General features: G+C 41.5%; 1 protein-coding gene across 4 annotated transcripts; it reads left to right on the top strand.

Annotated features, from left to right (window-relative positions):
- The first annotated feature begins 263 nt into the window (after positions 1-263).
- On the top strand, positions 264-16,171 carry HSF2 (heat shock transcription factor 2). 4 transcript variants are annotated; one of them, XM_080342795.1, is made up of 13 exons: positions 283-534; positions 4,172-4,280; positions 4,505-4,632; positions 5,444-5,568; positions 7,945-8,020; positions 9,222-9,283; positions 9,397-9,481; positions 10,366-10,535; positions 11,792-12,061; positions 12,480-12,585; positions 14,179-14,232; positions 14,839-14,920; positions 15,276-16,171. In XM_080342795.1, exons 1-13 carry the CDS (start codon positions 400-402, stop codon positions 15,563-15,565), a joined length of 1,692 nt encoding a protein of 563 aa, XP_080198921.1. In that variant the 5' UTR covers positions 283-399; the 3' UTR covers positions 15,566-16,171. The 4 variants fall into 4 exon arrangements, 2 of the variants coding, with proteins under 2 accessions (XP_080198922.1, XP_080198921.1); XM_080342796.1 differs by lacking the exon at positions 4,172-4,280 and having other exon boundaries at positions 264-534; XR_013922027.1 differs by lacking the exon at positions 12,480-12,585 and having other exon boundaries at positions 15,276-15,333.
- Positions 16,172-16,572: the final 401 nt, after the last annotated feature.

Genomic DNA, 16,572 nt, shown 5'->3' on the forward strand with positions numbered 1-16,572 from the left:
AGGGTCTCCTCAGCCCCTCCCCATCTACTTACGCTCACCCCCATGCCCCCCTGGGAACCGGCGCCCAGCCTACCGCGTGGCCACACCCCCAGGGGAGAGACGCGCCCCCATTGGTCCAGGCCAAGCCCCATCTGTGTGGGTGGGACCACGCGCTGCCCCGGCCGGCCGGCCTGGCCCGCGCTGTTGTGACACGTGACAGGGGGGTGCACGTGGGGCCGTTATGTAAAGCGCGGGGGAAGGGGCGGGCAGCCGGCCGCCCGGAACGCACGCGCACGTGCGGCGGGCCGCCGCGCATGCGGGGGGCGCCCGGTGCGCAGGCGCGGGGCGGGGGAAAGTCGAGCTGGTTCTCCTCCCCCTGCACCCCTCCCCCGGCCAGACGGCAGAGGAGCTCGAGCGACAATGAAGCAGGAGCAGCCGCAGACCCCCCAGCCGCAGCCGCCGCCCTCCGCCAGCGCGGGGGTCCCGGCCTTCCTCAGCAAGCTGTGGGCGCTGGTGGGCGAGGCCCCCAGCAACCAGCTCATCACCTGGAGCCAGGTGCGGCGCGCGCCAGCCGCGGCGGTTGGCCGGCTCGCTCCCGCCCGCGTGCGCGGGGCGGTGGGATGTCGTCCGTCCCGTCCCCCCCTTCCCCCCTTTTCCCCCGCCAATTCCTCCGGTGGCGTCGGGCAGACCCTCCCGCGCCCGACGGGAGCCCGCGGCCTGCTAGGGGAGGCCCGGCCGGCTGGTGGGCCTTCCCCGGGGCCCGCGGCGGTGAGGCGGGCAGGGAGCCGCCGGCTTCGGCGCGTGTGGAGAGGAGGGCAGAAAATCTGCGCACTCCCGCATGGCTTGGCCGGGCGTCCCTCCCTCAGACCCGGGGGAGCGCCGCCTGCCCGCCCCCCGCGCGACCGGCCGTGCGGCTGCTCTGGGCCATCGCAGCTCTCCCAGCCCGGGCAGGGCTGCCGGGGAGATGCCGGTTCCCCTCGCCTCCGGCGGCGGGCACCTGGGGAGTACGAGCGCTGGGGGCCGCGCCCCGGGCTGCCGATGGGGGGTTTGTGTGCCGGCCCCGACTGAGGAGGCTGGGGGTTTTCCCGGGGGGGGCGATGGGCGGGCGCCCCTGGGCTTGGGGGTCAGGGGTCGGAGAGGGGTTGGTTTTTTGCGGTGCGCCGACAGGCAGCTTTTGTTAAGCCGTAGTGCGGGAAAGGCAGAGATGCGGTGGGGTTTTCCACCGCGGGTAAATAACCGGGCTCGCTTATGGTGAGCCGAGGACTGCGTGACAGCGCGCGGTTCCCGGGTAAAAAAAGAAAAGGGGGGCGGGGAGGAATCGGGGAGTTGTCTTCTCCTGTACGTGAAGCAGGTGGGAGAGCTGATCCCCCATGTGACACCCATCCAGATCGAGCGGCCTTTCCCGCGGGGCGGCCGCGCCGAGCTTGCTGCCCGCAGGGGCCATGGGCCCGCGGGAGCGGCCCGCGCTCATTGGCGGGCGGACGGGCGGCCACGTGGGGCGACAACTGTTGCGCTCGGATGGTGTCTGCCCGGGTTTGTGTCCACCTGCTGGAGCGGGCATCACCGCCATCCACACATCAGCATCCACCCCCGGCCTTGTGCGGCCTCGAGAGGATGGGTCACGGGCATGTCTCTGCGGAAAGTCAAGCCGGGTACCCATCGGTAGTGATGGAGCCGATACATGTGTCGATCTGTTGCTGTTTGTTTTGGTAACCAGAGTCCCTGTCCTGGGAACTGCAGATTAACCGGGTACGGCGGCCATGTTGATATACATCTACTTTGATAGGTTTTAAGAAAAATGGTAAACCTGCGTTGGATGCCCTTTCATCTTGAATCCTTTATATTCAAATGTGGGCAGTTGTAGTAAGTAAGAAAGAAGTGTTATCAGGGCACAAAGTTTATAAGTATCTTAAAATATTAGAAAGCAGGAAGTAACCACCTTCTTACAATGTAATAAAGTGCTGGCAAGTTTGCTGCGGTAATCATTACTAACTCTTGTGATAAATGCTAAGTAGGTTTTTTTTTTCACAGTAACTTCATTTTTTTATGTATCTTAGATGTTTTTTAAATAATTTTTATTTTTAAAATGCTTCATCTCAAACTGCATTAACATCTTCAACTGGTGTTGTGATGTCAGCTCTCACTTAAGGTTATTTAAATGCTGAAGCATTATTAAAATGTTATCTTAAACATTTTACTGATTATGTTACCAGTAACCAGCCAAAACTTCTGAAGAAGGAAGCAGGTAGTTTTTGTAGATTACAGCAGCTTTTCCTCCCAATTTTTTTTTTTTTCTTTTCCTGGAAGAGTGATGCAAAGAGATATATGAAGATTCAGATCTTGTCTAGTTTAAGAAGTGCGATTTTTACACTTTCAATAGAGACTTTCCAGATAAATTGCTTATGCTTATCTCAAGTAAGCACTCTAAGGCTATTATTAGGTATCCTTATATTATTTTCTTAATTAAAAATAAAGACTAATTTTAAATTCTGCAAGGCTGTTTGTGGAAGGAAGATCTGCTAATCACAGTTGATGTTATCAGTGTGCAGTAGTTATTGTGTGGGGGAACATTTTGGCATCGCTTGGTACGCAAGTGATGACACCTTATAAAATATAGTATGTCAATATTGTAGGGTACAGAAAGCGTACCAAGTGTAACAGTGAAGGAAGAGTACAGTTACTCTAATACTTCCTTCCCTCCTATACAAACCTGTATCCTTATACTGTAAGGATAAACACCCTCTGAAACCAAACAGCCAGACTTTGTCTCCATGCGTACTTATGTCAGTGAAGCTGTGGGTACGTGTTGTCCGTAGCACTGTGTACAAGGAGTACCAAATGAGGTACTTGGAAGATTGCTGTGTGCTTCAGTCAGTAACACTAGAACTTGGAAACTGTATTTAGCTGTGTAGTAGTGCTTTAGTGAGTTCAAATCATGTCTTAATGTCTGTACAGCTTTGCTGTAAATGACTATCAGGGCAACAACAACTAGTGGAAGTATTGCCCAGATTTTCTGCGCTCTGCCTGAACAATGTCAAAGTGGCAATGAAGTAAGGTGCAGCGTGAAAGCCATTGGCATCACAGGTCACTGTAGTGCCATATGACTACCTTTGGCTGGTGAGTTTCTTTAATGCATTGGCTAAAATGATCTATCCCTTTGCTTAGTTCGCTTCCTCTTTTCCTTCCACCAACTGATTCTCAGTAGGGGGTAGGTCAGCACATAACTGGGAGGTTTTCATCCTCCCGCCCTCCTCTCACTCTTAAGTTCTTACCTCATCCAGTGGTGAGCCATTTATAAATCCTGCTTCTGACCAGCCTTGCTGATTTCTCTGAAACAAGCTCTTGGGTGAGGATCTTCACATGGTCTCATGGTTGGTTCTTTGCATTTCTTGAGATCATAAAACTGCTGGCATTTGGAGTAAGAAACAAATGTGACTTGTTGAAATAAAGGGTTTCGAAGAAGGTGCAGTGTCAGTGCTGACATTTGTCAAAGATAATGTGTTGCTTCTTATTAAATACAGGGTGAGAGTACTGTGGGTGTACAGATAAAACCTAAACCATTTTGAAGTAGCTAGTTTTGATTCTGCCAGTTCATCGTCCTTTAGTTAATGGAGCACAGTTACTAAAGAACAAAGAGCTGACCTTTCTATTTTAGTTACAGCTTGTAGATGAAATAAGATCAGTCCTCCCTTACAGCTGGCATCCCAGGAGGATGGGGTTGTTGCCTTGGGTGGCTACTTTTTGGTAACTCCAAACCCCAGTGGACACCCTACAAGTCCTATCAAACTAATCATGCCTTTATACTGGAAAGCAGAAGGGACTCTCAGCTGTTTGTTTGTTTGTTTTCCTTTGAGCAGTCTGTTTGTTAGATTCCTTCCCAATACTTTGAAGCTACATACAAAATTGATAGGATTATCGTGTAGCAAAACTGTGATAATTGTTGGTAAACAAATAATTAATTTCTCAAGGAAGCAATGAGTAACAATAAAGCTGTTCCCTTTCAGATATGGATAGCTATGTAAATTGATAATACGGTGTTGCTTTGCAACTTTTGTTGTGGAAAATTTTAAGCAAGCAGATCAGTTACTTACTGCATGCACAAAGGAAACATTCCTATCTGGTGATGAATTCTAAAAGCCCAGCATGTTTTCTGTGATGGTCTTTAAGTAGCTTAATGTGTCTTTCATTTTAGAATGGCCAGAGTTTCTTGGTGTTGGATGAACAGAGATTTGCAAAAGAGATTCTTCCCAAGTACTTCAAGCACAACAACATGGCAAGCTTTGTCAGACAGTTAAACATGTGTAAGTTCTTGGGTTTTTGCTTTCTAGCATCGTTCTAGATCCTGTACATGTTTAATTGTAGACAATTTCCTTTGAGCAGTGACCCTGCCTTCTTTGCAAGTAGGATACTGTCTTATCCTCAGAACTGATAAAGAGATAGTTGGGACAGCATAGTTTCAGTTTCTTAATGTGGGTTTTGAGAGGTGTTTATTTTTTTTTTTCCTTTTCTGTTTCTTTTTTTAAAGATGGCTTCCGTAAAGTTGTCCATCTTGATTCTGGGATTGTCAAGCTGGAGAGAGATGGTCCAGTAGAGTTTCAGCACCCGTATTTTAAGCAAGGCCGGGAGGACTTGTTGGAACACATTAAAAGGAAGGTTAGTGAAAACTCAGTATGTGGAAAAGCTGTCCTAGTAGGTATGAATGAATAGCAAAGTTCATGTCAAGCTTAATTGCAGGATTGTGGGTGCAAATGTTTGGGTTTTGGGGAAGCAAATTGCTCATATCTGTATCTTGGCTTGCTTGAAGATATGTTGGGTGATTTGACTGGGTTTCTTTATCTAACTTGCTTTGCCGTTATTATAGTAAGTTTTCACAGGTGGCAAAAATGAATGAGTTATGCAAATATGACATTTTGCAAATGGGTATTAAAAGGAGTGCAGAGCGTGCTTTGACTTAAGCATCAGTAATATAACAATTTGCTTGTTTATACAGCTCATTTCAGAACAAAGCTACTGTAAGCATTAAACTTTCCACCAAAGAGAACAGGAGGAAAACCTATAAACGTGTTTGATGTGCTTCTAAATGTAATTTTGAAATGTGCTCTGCTGTTACTGTGAATCAGGTGAATACAGATTTCAAATAGAAATATGTCAAGTTAAACTGTGGTGAGAGGGGTGTACTTATTAACACTGGGTTATTGTTAAGTGGTTGTGATGAAGTAGAGCACTTACGAGAATGCTTGAAGAATCTGAACGTACACAAATATTTGTAACAACTAAAGCTGATATGACATCTGTAACAGGAAATCTGTGTGTTTCTGTATTTTTTTTACTTGATACCTGGTTTATTATTAACTTAAATGCATGATTTATCAACACTAGAAGAAAATATACTTGATTACCAAAAGAAGATAGTCATCGACATGAGTAAAGGAAAGTGTTGTTTCTGGATTCTAATCTTTTAAAGGTTTCTTCTTCGAGACCTGAAGAAAACAAGATACGTCAGGAAGATCTCTCCAAAATAATAAGTAGCGCTCAAAAGGTGCAAATTAAACAAGAGACTATTGAATCTCGATTGTCTGCTTTGAAGAGGTAAGCTGCTCCATCAGCAAATGACCACTAAAATGGAGTAATTCTGGTAATAGATACTAGACAAAGACCTAATTTTAGGTGTTTCCTGATCTTGTTGCCTAACTTCAAATATTGCTTTAGGAAAGTAAATTTAAATAAAAGAATTGCATTAAAAATTGAATATTTTGATATAGCTAAAAGTAATAGGCAATGTTGGTATTTGAAGAGCTGTCTAGTAGTGGACAGTTAAATAACATCTTGAATAGTAGTTCCATAATGCTGGTGAGACTGAATATTCAACTCAGCTCTTAGCATAAAGTATGCTGGCTTATGTCTTCAAGTTTGAAGTAGTTATTGTGTTTAGTTAGAGGCAGAGTTTGGTTTGTGCAAATTGCTTCTAATACTTTTTCACGACAAATAATGCCTTCGCTCATTGCTTTTTATTTTCCTGTTGTCTTTGTTCCCCCGCTGCTAAAAATTGTGGTAGAGTTAATGTCTATGAAAATCTGTTTAGAAATCTAATTTGGAAATTCTTTAGTTGCCTCAGTGACAGAGTTACAGAATCTAAAATCCAAATATAAATAGGGTATTTTTAGAATTGCATTATTACCTATTTAGTAATTAGGATTTATTGTCAACAGTGAGAGATGTGTGTCACAAATTATTTAATCCTTTAGAGCAGGGGCGTCAGGTTCATTTTCACGGAGGGCCACATCAGCCTCACGGTTGCCTTCAGAGGGCCAAATGTAATTTTAGGACTAATTACATTTGGCCTTTGAAGACAACCGTGAGGCTGATGTGTTCCTTGGTGAAAATGAGGTTGATGCCCCTGCTTTAGGGTATATAGATACAGGCAGGGTATACGAGCATAAGCTCATGCACTATAAGTCACAATACCTCAGCAGTAACTATCTCAGGAGTCTTATGTTGAGAACATAAATGATTGTGTACTTCTGTGGCGGAGATCACCGATTAGTTTAAGAATTAAATTCTGTCATTTCTAGTCTTCAGTTCTAATTACCTTAGTGGTAGTATATCCAAAGGTAAACTTATTTTGTCTAAGAAAAGTATTAGAATCTGGCCAATCTAGAGTAAAAATTTTCATATTCACCCTTTCCAAATTGTAGACTAATTTGGGTTGGAAGAAACCTCAGAAGGCTGTCCGGTCCAAACCCCAGCCCAGAGCAGAACTGACTTTGGCTGAAATGACATCCAGTTGCTAATGACCTGACAATTTGTAGAGATGAGAAGATAAAATGGTTTGTCTTTGACATCCATATTGTTGTCCCATGAGTTTAAAATTATTTAAGTGGAAACTGGAGCTAAATCAGAAGACTTAGTCCTACAAAACATGTTAACAAAACAGATGAGAAATTGAGAAAGTTCAGAATCCCTGACCTAAGTTGTTAAATTTGTGATGGAACTGTACTCCTGAAGTGTATGTTTGACATAGGAGCAGTTTGAGGGGTGAGTAATAAGCTTCATCACACTGCATATAAACAACTGTTTCCAAAAACTTAGCTTAAGGTTTCCTAAAAACCCAGACACCACTGGAGAGATTTTCCTTTTTTGTTGTTGTTGTTGTTGTTGGCATACATATCTGTTAAAAACTAAACTGCAAAAGAGGGGAGGGTGGTATGTTGTCTTTCCTTATTCAATGAAGCTTTTGGTGTCAGTTATCTTCCCCTTAATCTACTTTATGCTGTTGGAAAAAATGAGATTTATGGATGTGATAGCGAGGACCATTTTACAGCAGTTTTATAATGTCTCAGCAGCTGGACTCCTGTGAGTACTGGAAAAACCCAGATTTGTAAAACAGCAGCATTTCATGAGAACCACATGTGTGACTTGAGAGCTTGTTCTGTAAAGATGCTTAGAGTATGGATGTACAGTTACAAGTCAAAGTGTGTGAGGGAGGGAAAATAGGCTTGATGTAGATGAAGAGCTCTGGTTTTTGGTGGTGAAAGGAAACTGCATTCTTCTACTGTTTGATCCTTTGCTGCTGCCAGAAACCAATTCCTTAGGATTTAATTACTAGAAGGAAGAGGAGAAGGTAACTTTGTTAATAAGACAGGAAACAATAGTGGTTTTTTTTTTCAAATGCTGAATGTGTGTGTAATAAGTCTTGCCAAATTGGCTTTTTTTTTTTCTTTTTTTTTTTTTTTCAAGGGGGCTGGAAATTCCCTGCAGGCTATTTGTGGTGTTTCGGTCTCCATTTTGTAATTATCTGCCAAGGCTGCTGACTATGACTTTGTTTCTTTTTTGTCTTTTTCCCCAACAATCTAAAACCACATTTCAGAGCTTTAATGAAGCTAAGTAACCATTAGCAAAAATTCTTAATGTAAATATTGTAAAACTTAGTTTTAGTTTGACTTGTAAATTGTGCTTTCCAAACAGGGAGAATGAATCTCTTTGGAGGGAAGTGGCAGAATTGAGAGCAAAACACTTGAAACAACAGCAAGTTATTAGGAAAGTAAGTATAAGACACTTCATTCAAGTGTTGTATATGAATGAGCGAGTGCTTCTGAACAAGGAATACTGTGCCACATATTACCTTGTTTTGCCCTCATTTGTTTTTTTTTTTTTTTTGGTAGTGTGTGAAATGTGTTTTAAGAGAAAAAAAAATTACAGGGTGGTGTATGGTGGACAAATCTTCGTGTAACACACATTCAATGTACTTCACTTCATAAGCAGATGTTAAAGCCAAATTCTCGTAAACATTTTCAAATAAAGAGGTTCAGGAACATTTTACATCATTCATTAAGGTACCCTTAAAATGGTCCATCCATTTTTTATTACTTCAGAAGTCAGATGACTAATATTCTGTGTTGGATGATCTCAGGCAAAACTCTCACTGCAAGAATTACAAAGTTCTGTACTGGAAATCCACTGCTGTCCTAATTAACTGACCCTCTGACTGTATATTTGTAAAGTTATCAGAAGAACAAGTTGAGTGGAACCCACTGAAAATATGTTAGCTTAGTTTAACAGTTGGACTTAGGATCTACCAAAACTGACGTAAATGCGAAGAGTTTTTACACATTCTTTTTTTTTTCTTACATAGCAGAAATAGCAACACTGAAAGCAGCCCTGTAGCAGAGACTCCTACTGATTATGTTTTAGTTTGTTCAAGCCAGATACATACTTGTAATCCTTAAGTTTTTAAAACATAAGGGAAAAAAGTCTAACATGTATAATGGAAAGGCAGCTGATGAATACTGTTAGGTGTACATGTCACTCTTTCTGAATATGTCAAAGATGCCTTTCACCAGAATCAGTATTTGCAGATACAGGTTACGTATACAGTCAACATGTGTGCCTTCTGTCATTGTTTATTAGAGTTCTTCTAATAGTTTGAGTTACTGCATGTTTTTCTGTGTACTATATGATGTACTGTAAAAGTTTGCTCTTAATCATTTGCTATGTGAAAAGCCTTTTTCAGACATCTGAATAACTATATTCTTTTTAGGTATTACCAGCAGTGTTTTATATTCTATTCTATCATTATTCTTAACTTTTCCAAACAGTTCTATATGAAAGTTGCTACACAAACCAAGTGTTCTTTATATATATAGATTACATTATTGAAGTCTTCTGCTTTAAAGTATCTTGGTACTCTTGAGAGAAGCAATTACAGAGTAGAATGACTAACAAGAGTGTTCTTTTCCTTATAGATTGTACAGTTTATTGTTACCTTGGTGCAGAATAACCAACTAGTGAGCCTAAAACGCAAGAGGTAAATATGGTCTTGAAAACTTGCTATCCAGTCAATGTACTGACATGTTTTGTTGACTAAACCCAAAGAATTAGTTTTGAGATGGCTTTCTTCCTTTATTATTTCTGATTTAGGCCTCTACTTCTGAACACTAATGGACCTACAAAGTCAAATGTATTTCAACAAATCGTGAAAGAACCAGCTGACAGTAACCACCATGTAAGTTTTCTATTATGTGTACTGTTTTGTTATGATGAAGGAAGGAGTGGAGGGGGCAGACAGATCAAGTAGCTTGTCTGATGGGGAATAAAACATAGCTGTGTACTGAGAGCTATCGACTTATAGAAGCAATATGCCATGCTGTCTTTCCTTAAGAAGCCAAGCGTGTTGATAATCACCATTCGCTTTTCAATATAAACATTTATAAGCATGTATAGACATGTACATGTATTAAATACAGCTTGATGTGATCCTACAGAGAACAGTTCGCTTTTAATAGCAGCACTGTTACAAATAGCAGGGCTATGTTGTGGTGTTATCTCTGGGAGGTAGGTATCCCTAGCCCCATACAGGGACAAGGATTCAGCGTGGTGCTCTGCAAGGCAGCATCCAACCCAGCAAACTCACATCAGGATGCTGTGCCATTTGAATGGGTTACACCACTGAAAGTTGTTTTTTGCTACCCAAAGAATGGTTGGTGGGAAAATCATTAGAATGAGTGCTGTAGCATGGTACTAGAATTAATAGTTTTATAACAAAGTACTACTTAAATGGCAGTCACTGTTTTAATATTTTTAGGTCTAATTTAGTCCCGTCGTAGATCTTTTGTTGCTTTTGATGGTAGTGCTAGCATATTTTTATTTCTATGCCTGTAGTATTTGCCAAACATTTTTTCCTGTAGCTGCTGTTCTCCAGCTTGTTCATTTATTTGTATGTTTTTCTATTCAATGTAGATCTATACAAACATCTTGTCATCTCTTAGAGGTGTAGGAAAGCTCTTATACCTCTTTAGAATTGAAGCATTGCAAGATACAATGATAACTGTCAGAATGCTGAAGCTTATTGTCCTTCTGTCCCATGACTCTTCTTAAAATAATTCTTAGGTACCTCTAAACAGAAATGAGGGCTTAAAACAAAGGGAACAAATTTCAGATGACATCATTATTTATGATGTCACTGAGGATGTGGGCGATGAAGAAAATCCCATGGGTGATGAAGAAAATCCTCCTATTACACCAGAAGCAAATGAAGATACCACTTCAGATTCTTCCAAGTAAGAAGTCTTCAGCAGTCTATATAGATAATTGACTTTCAGTGTTATATGATATACAGTAAGTCAGATGTCTTGGGTATTTTTTTTAATGAAGTCAGAATTATTCAGTACTCCTGCACATATAGAAGCTCCATCTGTGAATTCACACTAGGATCTGATTTATTGACCTCTGCATTTGTTCCAAATAGTTAATTGGCTGTTGGAGTTTTAATATACTGAAGATAGAAACTAGTGAGAAGCAATCAGTATTATTGCACTCTTGTTAAACATACTACTTGTCAAAAGACAGACTAAGTGAAGTTGTCTTAGTTTTGGTTATAAATACAGACAGGAATGGCTTCACTTGTTTTTACAGATTTTTATGGAGAATAATTTGCATGTGCTGTTTGTCAAGTGTTGGTGTTGTCTTTGAACTTTAAGATAGTTAATTTCAAGAAGGCTTTTTATTCAGTCTCATGTGTTTTGTGACAGTGTTCCTTCCTGTCTATACTTAGCACTATGGAAGTAGTTCATATTCCAGCTATGAGCAGCTGAAAGTTCATCCATGAATTGCAACACAGCTCTCTTCCTGAGTTGCATTGTATTAACTGGCCCGATCTTTTACCTCAAAGAATAAAATATATTTCTAGTTTATACTGTTCAGTTGGTATCTAGGAATGCATTCTCTGATAGAAAAGCTCCGTGAAGATAAGGCTGTGATAGAGGGACAGTACAACAAATAGCTACTTAAGGGTTAAGAAAACCAGAATATGGAGGAAAGCAAATTATTTTAGACTCTTTCTTGGTTTTTAGGTTGCCTCCCTGCTATACATAACAAGCTTAATTAACTACAACACTGTCAACTGAGATCCTTCATGTTGTGGATGCTCCAGAGTTAATTTTGTTCAACAGGAAAGATGCAAAATATATATTGTCTGCCTAGTTTGATGGCCTCATATTCTTTGGTCCATTTTGTACATACTTTATAGTAGTTGTTCTAATGCAAAAAATACCTATGTTGCTTTATAGCAGTCGTTACTGTGGTCTAGCACAACAGTGTCTGCTAGCTGAGCTGTACTAACTGTATTGAGCATTACAGCACCGTATCAGCAGAAAATAGATGTTTACAGTATCTTGCCATGTTTCATATTAAAAAACAGCAGGGCAGTTTATTTCCTTATTGTAGCTTGACTAAAATGAGAAATAACTAAACCTGTGGAGCAGTACCAATTTAATGAGTGTATGAAATACTTTAATTCATGTGTCTCACATTACAGCTGTAGTCATTCTCCTGATATTGTAATTGTGGAAGATGATAATGAAGAAGAATATGCCCCTGTAATTCAAGAGGATAAAAGCACGGAATCAGTTGCTGTCACAGCTAGTGATCCCCTCAGCCCAGTCAGCGACAGTACAAGCCCACTCATGTCAAGTGCTGTACAGCTGAATAACCAGTCAACTTTAACTGCAGAAGATCCAGTGTCAATGATGGATTCCATACTTAATGAGAATGGAGTCATTTCACAGAATATAAATCTTCTTGGAAAGTGAGTAGCCTGGTCTTCTGTTTTTTAAGTATTTTAAGATAGGACCTCTGGTTTTCATCATGAAGCGAGTTGGGGTGCATAATCTGACAGTCTAATGTTGTGGATATCGTTACTTAAACTGTAAGGATTTATCTGTATAGCTCTCGTTAGGGTTACCTGGGTGCAAGAATCGCATCTCTGTTTATGTCACGTCATAGTGTTACGCTGATGTGATATCTGTCTGTTTTCCTTGGGTTCTCCGCTAAGGAGGCTAAAAGTTTTCAGGTTTTTCCAGAGGTTGTTTCTAAGGAAAGAGTTAGTTCATTCTAGTTCTGGTGAAGATTTGTGGATGCATGTAGTACATCTGTGTAAAGCTTAATTGTGGATTTGTTTTCCTTTTTTTAAGGGATATAGCAGTAAAACACTGTTTGTCTTCTAGAGTTGAACTTCTGGATTATCTTGACAGTATCGACTGCAGTTTAGAGGACTTCCAAGCTATGTTATCAGGACGACAGTTCAGCATAGATCCAGATCTCCTGGTTGATGTAATTTTTAATGTTTATTTTAAGTATTTTGGTAACATGCTACAGAAAATATTTGTGTGGGTTGTTACTGTTTCAAATAGATTCAAAACACAACAGTTTTTTTATTCCTTCCCTTTAGAAAAGGAAAGCGATAAGTATCTGCGAATATGTGTTTCTAGGTCACTGGTGTGATTCTCAGTGCTACACCACTGCTGAAGCGAATGCTTAAGATTTTGATTGAAGAATGGCTTTGCTTAATAAAATAATGCTTGCATTTGGTGCCACATGAACTCAGACACCAATTAGATGAATACTGTTGCTTGAAATAGCCCAGCACATCATCTGTGGTCTTGTCAATGAACTGGGGTTACAGTGGTCTTAGCATTTGTTTTACAAGTTTCTCTGCCATTTCAGATTATTTCTTAGGAGTGGATAGATGTTCTAAATTTCTCTTCAGATTGAAGTTAAGTAGAATGGTCTACGTTGGAAGGGACCTGTGCATGTCATCTAGTCCAGCCCCCTTGCTCAGGGCAGAGCCAGCTTCAAAGTTAGATCATGTTGCTCAGGACCTTGTTGACTCAGATTCTGAAATCTCTGAAGATGCGAGATTCCACAGCATCTTGGGTGCCTGTTCCAGTGCTTGACTCTTCTTTCAGAATAATTTTCTTATATCAGTCACAATTTTTCTGCTGCAGCTTGTAGCTCTTGTCTTTTGTCCACCTCTGTGGAGTCTGTCTTCTCTGTAACGCCTCTTTAGAAGCAGTGGAGGAGTGCAGTTATCCTCACTTGTCTGCCCTCTCTGAACAAAGGTTAGCCAAGCTCCCATAGCCTCTTGTATGTCATAAGCCCCCAAACATCTGTGGCCATCTGGATGCCTTCTAGTTTGAAAACTCATACTGGGAGGCCTAAACCTGGACAGTCTTCTAGTGTCCCCCACTCTTCCACAAGTGGCCTCAGGTGTTGTGCGGAGAGAAATAATTGCTTCCACTGACCTCCTGGTGATGCTTTGCCTGTAGCAAGGCCATGCTGCTGGCTCATGGTAGGGTGTTGTCTACCATGACTCCCCAGTCCGTCTCCAAGGAGCTGCTCCCAGTCTGTTTGGTCCCTGACCTGGGCCAGTGCATGAGATTGCTATTGTGTCCTAAATGTGCTTGTCTATTGAACCTGGTGGAGCGCCTGTTGGCCCCTCTTCCACCTTGCTGACATCTCTCTTAACAGTGGCTCTGCTCTCCCACATGTTGATAACTCCTTCCAGTTTGGTGTCACTTGCAAACTTGGTCAGGGTGTGTTCTTCCTTACTGTGCACAGCATTCTCCATGCAGCAACATAAGAAGGAATTGGTATTTTAAGACTGCAGCAAACCATGTTAGTCTCAGTTAGGGGTAATATAGTTGTTTCCTTTGTGACCGAGGTACATGGAATTCCAAACCATTACTCTCCAAAGCTCAGTTTTCTTTGCAAAAGTGGTCACTGCCTGTAAATAAACCCTAATCCCTGACAGAGGGTGAAAACATTAAGTACAGGGATTATTCTCACACATGCAGATGTGATGTTCTTGTATTCTTAATAGCAACATCGAGATACCTAAAACTTGATGTGTTTTGTCTTATTCAGCTTTTTACAAGCTCCGTGCAGATGAATCCCACAGATCATATCACTAATGCCAAAGTAAGTCTTAAATCCATTCCTCAATGTGCTCAGTAGTGAGAGATGCAAACTTTATTCATCCTTTTCTATTTTCCTTACTGGTATAATAGCACTTTTTTCATGCTCTGGCTGTGAAGACTTCCATGAGAATAGGAAGGCTGCTGCTAAATTCATCCTGTTAGGTTTTAAACAGGAAAGGGAAAAGCACACTAATTAATAATGCCCATTAAAACTCATATACTACCTTTAGGCCAATACCTGTACATTGTACCAGTCTCCTGACTTTTGTATCCTCTAGTATTTTATACTTGCAAACATGGTGCACACTTTGTCTTAATGTTTTCATCTGTATTGTCAGGTGGGAGAAGCACAAGACTAAGCAGTAGTGCAAAGATCTAGCTCTTTGTATTTGTCCAGTTCATTTCTGAGTTTTAGTTTTGGTTCTTGCTTGAGTAAGCCTGTGTTTCCATTTCACATTTTCTCAGCCAAGGTCTCTCAGTGTGGGTAACTGATACTACTTTGCAAGGAAATTTATTTAATTTTTTTTTTAATAGTTGGTTAGCTGTGTTGTAGTGGCATTGGAAAAGGCTTCAAGAGTGTATTTTAAGATTTTGCTTTCATTTCCAGATGGAGACAAAGGGAATAGAAACGAAGAATAACGCTGGTCCAGAAGCTTCACAGGAAACACAAGTTTCTAAGCCCAAATCAGGTCAGTTGTAGTGGATTTTTTTTAGAGAGTTTTAACTGTTGAAAAAGCATTGTTCTAAAAAACATCTCAGCTATTTGCTCTTTTTTGTGTTACGCTGATTAGCAAATAACAAAAACAAAATACTTACTGTAGTTGCTTTTTACATTTTTGGCACTGCATCAAGTGCAGAGAAACAGATGTTTTTGCAGGAGAATCTGAAAAATCATGTGATGTGTGAATGTAGCAACTCTTTAGTAACAGCTATGTTTTTTATTAGTTTTTAAATGAATTCTGTGGGATGGATTTTTGTTGTTTCCTTCTGCACATAGAAAGGCATGTGAACTAATGATGTTTGGGCCATTTTTTTTCCCCTTAGATAAGCAGCTCATACAGTACACTGCGTTTCCACTCCTTGCATTCCTCGATGGCAACCCAGGCTCCACTGTTGAGAGCGGGAGCTCTGCAGCTGAAAATCTTTCCTCTGCTGACAAGCCCCTGGAAGTGGACGAGCTCCTGGAGAGCAGCCTGGATCCCGAGCCCACCCAGAGCAAACTGGTGCGGCTGGAACCACTCACAGAGGCAGAAGCAAGCGAAGCCACGCTGTTCTATCTATGTGAACTTGCCCCAGCACCCATGGACACAGACATGCCCTTTTTGGACAACTAATGTCATGGGGACTCTGTATATAGTCATGAAGATGAACTATTTATTTAGAATGTTGTTTGGTATATGAGTTTTTTGTATATCACTGTTTTATGTAACCAGGTAACGTGGAATCTAAAATACGTTTTCTATGTTACTTCCTACAAGCAACCGTTTACCTGGTTAGACAAGCTGTTAGACACGGTTGGCAATACCAAGTCAGACTGTTACTGTGCTGCTGTTAGATACTTGGTATTATGCATATCGCTAACTATCCCAGGTAACTGAACACTTGTTAATAGTAAGCTTTATGATTTCTTATACTTCTGGTCTTACATATGATGATGTAAACTCGTAGTGTATGGTTAGGGAGCACTGACTTTCTGTATCTTGGGTTTTTTCTATTTTTTACAACATTTTGTTTAACAAACATGAGGCTTTTTGGGGGTGGGGGGGCCCAGGACCTGATCTAGGCTTTTTTTTTCCCTGCTTGAACTGGGAACAAAGTGCCTGTACCTTGCTGATTTTTGGTTCTGCCTTACTTTCACTTCAGTGGAAGTGCTCACACATAGCACAAACCGGGCAAGTTCTATGGCCACCAGGCCCCTTGACTGCATGAGTACTTTTAACTTGGACCATCTACTCTGATATAATAAATGTTACTTAAGTGTGAGACTTGTTAAGAGTTGTCTCTTACTCCCATGTGCCACATGGGTGTGGATTTAAGAGCTGTGGTGGGTTGATCCAAAGCTGCTCTATCACTTCTCTCCTCAGGAGGGCAGGGGAGAGAAAATGCAATGGAAGACTCATAAGGACAGGCACCAGGAGGCCTTGACTCAGCCGTGGAGGCCTCTTGCCTCCCTTACCCCCTTTCTTAAACCTGGGGATCACCACCCTAGATGTCACTGAGGGAGAGAGAGCAAGGGAGAAACTAGATTTCAGTAATTTCGTATATACAACAGGCACAGCTGCTTATCTTCCTAACTCACTGACTAGGTTTTTACAGGGCTCGGGAACTGTTGTATTGAAAC

This window comes from Nesoenas mayeri (assembly GCF_963082525.1).
Source record: "Nesoenas mayeri genome assembly, chromosome: 3".
Classification (NCBI taxonomy): domain Eukaryota; kingdom Metazoa; phylum Chordata; class Aves; order Columbiformes; family Columbidae; genus Nesoenas; species Nesoenas mayeri.